The sequence below is a fragment of the Carlito syrichta genome, unplaced genomic scaffold (assembly GCF_000164805.1).
Source record: "Carlito syrichta isolate Samal-C Ts95f unplaced genomic scaffold, Tarsius_syrichta-2.0.1 Scaffold309475, whole genome shotgun sequence".
NCBI lineage: Eukaryota > Metazoa > Chordata > Mammalia > Primates > Tarsiidae > Carlito > Carlito syrichta.
This window is the reverse complement of record NW_007253571.1, coordinates 273,968-278,570: the sequence shown is the minus strand read 5'-3', so window position 1 is coordinate 278,570 and position 4,603 is coordinate 273,968. Positions and strand designations below refer to the sequence as shown.

Here is a 4,603-nt window from a genome sequence, read left to right as displayed (position 1 = left end):
TGTGGTGGCTGGAAGTGGCCACTGCACTCCAGTCTGGGCGACAGAGTAAGACTCCAACTAAAAAAAAAAAAAAAAAAAAGGGAAAAACAAAAGAAAAGAAAATAATGAGCCAGGTTTGGTGGCTCAGCCTGTAATCCCAGCCCATTAGGAGGCAGAGGTGAGTGGATTGCCTAAGCCCACAGGTTTGAGACCTGCCTGGGCAACTTGGCAAGTCTCTACATTAAAAAAAAAAAAATTGCCAGACATGGTAACGTGTGCCTATAGTTCCAGTTACTTGGAAGGCTGAGGTGGAAGGATCACAGGAGCCCAGTAGAGTGAGGCTGCAGTGGCCAGAAGTGGCCACTGCACTCCAGTCTGGGTGACAGAGTAAGACTCCAACTCAAAAAAAAAAAGAAAGAACACAGACACACACACACGTATATATACACAATAGCATATGATTCAACCAAAAAATTTTTAAAGCATTCTGCAATTTCAACCTTATGGATGACATTGTAAGACATTATGCTAACTGAAGTGAGCCAGCCACACACACACACAATACTGCATGAGAATGGGTAGAGTGGCTCAAGTCTGTATTCTCAATACATTGTGAGACTGAGGTGAGAAGATTGCCTGAGCTCAGGGGTTCAAGACCACTCTGGGTACCTTGGTGAAAGCTTGGGTCTATGACAAATACAAAAATAAACTTGGCATGGCAGCCGACACTTGTAGTTACAGTTACATGCAAGATTGATAAGGAAGGATCACCTGAGCCTAGCAAGGAAACTGTGGTGGTCATTGGCATGCCACTGCACTGCAGCCCAAGTGACGGAGTGAGCCTCCAACTTGGGAAAAAAAAATCCTATATGATATCACTCCTGTGGAATGAAAAAACTTTGTACTCATAGAGGAAGAAAGTACAGCGTGGTCACCAGGGCCTGAAGGTGATAAAATGGAGATGTTTTTCAATGGTTACAAAATTTGAGTTATAACTGAGTTTCAGGGAATGAATGTGTACCATAGTGGCTTATCATTAATAATGATGTCTCGTATGGTTAGAAAATTTGCTAAAATAGAAGACATTATGTGTTCTCCTTAAAAAAACATAAAAATGGCAACTATGTAAGATGGTTGATATGTTCATTAATATAATTGTAATCATCATTTCACACTGTATAGGCATATCAAATTATTACATTACTTACAACATATGGTTATAAATTTTTATTTTTGTATTAAACATCATATGCTAATCACACATAAACATGTGTAAATATGTGTTTGAGAATATGCATATATGAGCTAGTACAAAGCTTCATACCAAAGAAAATTATAAAATAAGAGTTATTAAGACAAAAGGTAACATGTAGGAGCTTAATATATGTTTACCAATCCTCCACATGATATACTATACTTAAATATTTGAATATAAAGAAAAACCACCAGGTTCACATTATACTATAAAAATAAAATTTAAGCCGGGCTCAGTGGCTCAGCCTGTAATCCTGCGCTTTGGGAGGCTGAGGTGAGTGGATTGCCTGAGCCCATGGGTTCGAGACCCACCTGGGCAACTTGGTGAGACCTCATCTCTACAATAAACTAAAATGAGTCAGGAGTGGTGGCACACGCCTGTAGTTCCAGCTACTTGGAAGGCTGAGGCAGAAGGATCTCCAGAGCCCAGCAGGTTGAGGCTGCGGTGGCTGGGAGCAGCCACTACACTCCAGTCTGGGTGACAGAGTGAGACTCTAACTCAAAAAATAAATAAATAAATAAAATAAAATTTAAGTAAAATAAAAGAATTTCTTCTATCAAAAGAGATGATTTGTATTCAGGTAGAACTATGGAGTATGAATTTAAATATAACCATTGGAAATATCCCTAGTATAGAAAATCATAAATTACAAAACATGTAACATGTGTCCGGAGTGTTCTTAAAATTTCTCAAACAGATGATGAAATCATTGCTCACATACTTCCAACCATGATGCAAAAGAAAACATAAAAAATGGTTTACCATTGATTTTCAAATAAATAAGCAAATATTTGCATGTCTCCAAAGCATCAGAAAGGTAGTCAGATCATGCAGTTCCTAACAAACCATTAAATGGAATTTGATTTCCTCTATAAACTTGAAGGATCATTGAAGAAGCAGAGTTTTTAGAGAATTTTAAAACATGGAATAACATCTGTCTCTTTGTGACAGCAAGAGAAAGAATCCCAGACTTCTAAGAAACCATTTCCATTGGAGGAGACCACCTTACCAAACCACATCTCCAGGTCTGATTCCTCAACCTGTGTCATCTGCTTCATTCACTCCCACTTACCTGGAAGTTTGGGTAATGTGCCATGTCTCTTCACATTCCAGGACTCTTTCCTTTGCTCCAGACACATGATGAGGTCTGGCTTAGAGACAGCAAGCCCTTTTTAATTGGAAAAAAGTAACATGACTCTTGATGGAGTTCTTCGATTACAAATCTAGTATTGTGATCAGTAGGGAACACATTATACAAGATTATAGAAAATTAATCCCAACAGTTTTGCAATAAAACATTTAGAACATTTAAATAGAACATTCAATTTATGGGTTTCTTTTTATTCTAAGTTGGAGTCTCACTCTATCACCCAGGCTGGAGTGCAGTGGAAAGCTCATGGCCACCCCAGTGCTCACCTGTTGGGCTCAGGTAATTCTTCTCCCTCAGCCTACCAAGTAACCTAAACTACAGGTGTGCGTTATCACTCCCAGGTAATTTTTTGATTTCATGTAGAGATGGGGACTTGCCAAGTTGTCCAGGCTGTTCTTGAACCCATGGGCTCTGGCAGTCCTCTCAACTCAGCCACCTAAGTGCTGGTATTACATGGATGAGCCACCATTGCTGGCCTTAAATTTGTGAGTTCTTAGTTCACTACTAGTGAGTCAATAACTTATAACAGCCATTGGATTGAGCTGTGGGCAATGATATCTATGCCACTAAATTTCTGAACTTACCAATAATATAATTAGAAGGACACTGGTGAATTTAAAATGGAGAAGGCTTCATGTCAAAATGAAACGTCATTAATTTTTTATTTTCTATGCTGACAGCTTATCAACTTTTCGTTGACAGCAGGAATCTGAAATTCGTTCATGCAAAGCAGAAATCCCCAGAAAACATTCTTTAAAGGAAGGACATAAAATCCTTAGTATGAAATAGGGATTGTGTTTTGAAAGTTTTCTCACTGTTGGGCTTGGTGTCTCAGTCTGTAATCCCATGCTTTTGGGAGGCTGAGGTGAGTGGATTGCCTGGGCCCTTGGGTTCGAGACCCACCTGGGCAACTTGGTGAGACCTCATCTCTATAGTAAAATCAAAAAATTAGCCGGGCATGGTAGCACGCACCTGTAGTTCCAGCTACTTGGAAGGCTGAGGTGGAAGGATCACTGGATCCCAACAGGTCGAGGCTGCAGTGTCCAGGAGCAGCCACTGCACTCCAGTCTGGGTGACAGTGTGAGACTCCAACTCAAAATAAATAAATAAACAAATAAAAGAAAGTTTCCTCACCTAGAAAAACCAGGTTTCTATGGTTCTCTAACATCACAGTTCTGTACAATATTCGCTGAGTGGAGTCTAGGCATTCCCATTCCTCTGGAGAGAATTCTATGGCCACATCCTTGAATGACAACAGCCCCTGAAAACAACAAAAAGACATATTTACCAAGTCACCAGGGCCTCTAGGTAAAACAAGAGTGAAGAGAACAGGGTCCAGCTGACAAGACAACTATTATTATGCAATAAGAAAATTTGTGACACAGAAATATCCTCTAAAGCATTAAGTGTGGGGAAAAAGGATGAAATTAAATCCACTCAGGCAGTGTAGACACTCTATTTTTGTGAGTGATACAGCATAAATTTGGACACCAACACAGGCATGTACATTTTTTTTTGAGTTAGACTCTCACTCTGTCACCCAGAATGGAGTGCAATGCTATACTCCTAGCCACCTCAGGCTTGACCTGCTGGGCTCTGGCAATCCTTCCACCTTAACCTTCCAAGTAGCTGGAACTACAGGTGTGTGCTACCATGCCCGGCTAATTTTTTATTTTATTGTAGAGATGAAGTCTCGTCACATTGCCCAGGCGGGTCTTGAATCCGTGGGCTCAGGCAATTCACTCACCTCAGTCTCCCAAAGCACTGGGATTACAGGCTGAGCCACTGAGCCTGGCTTATGTACATTTTTAATTGCTATGTTTACATCACACAGTATACGTTACATACACTGCTCAGAAGCAAAACTCCTAGTGAGTCAGAAGGTCCTCAGCAAGTTTTAATTTCTACAACAATGAATTGAATATCTTGTTAAAATTCAAATTCTGATTCAGAATACATGGATATAGCCTTAGGCTCTGCACTTTTTTTTTCAGTTGGTATCTCATTCTTATCCAGGTTAGGGTGCCGTGGCATAATCACAGCTTATTTTTATTTTTTTGAGTTGGAGTCTCACTCTGTCGCCCAGACTGGAGTGGCACCGCAGCCTCGACTTGCTGGGCTCCGGCGATCCTTCCACCTCAGTCTTCCAAGTAGCTGGAATTATAGGCATGCGCTACCACACCTGGCTGATTTTTTGATTTATTGTAGAGATGAGGTCT

General features: G+C 40.4%; 1 protein-coding gene across 1 annotated transcript in view; it reads right to left on the bottom strand.

Moving 5' to 3' along the window:
* Positions 1–4,603, bottom strand: part of LOC103269747 (zinc finger protein 28 homolog) — an 87,864-nt gene that overhangs the window by 2,550 nt on the left and 80,711 nt on the right. Inside the window, exon 5 of the mRNA XM_021717219.1 lies at positions 2,307–2,402. Coding sequence (XP_021572894.1) covers positions 2,307–2,402 — 96 coding nt within the window. The remainder of the gene's footprint in view (positions 1–2,306; positions 2,403–4,603) is intronic.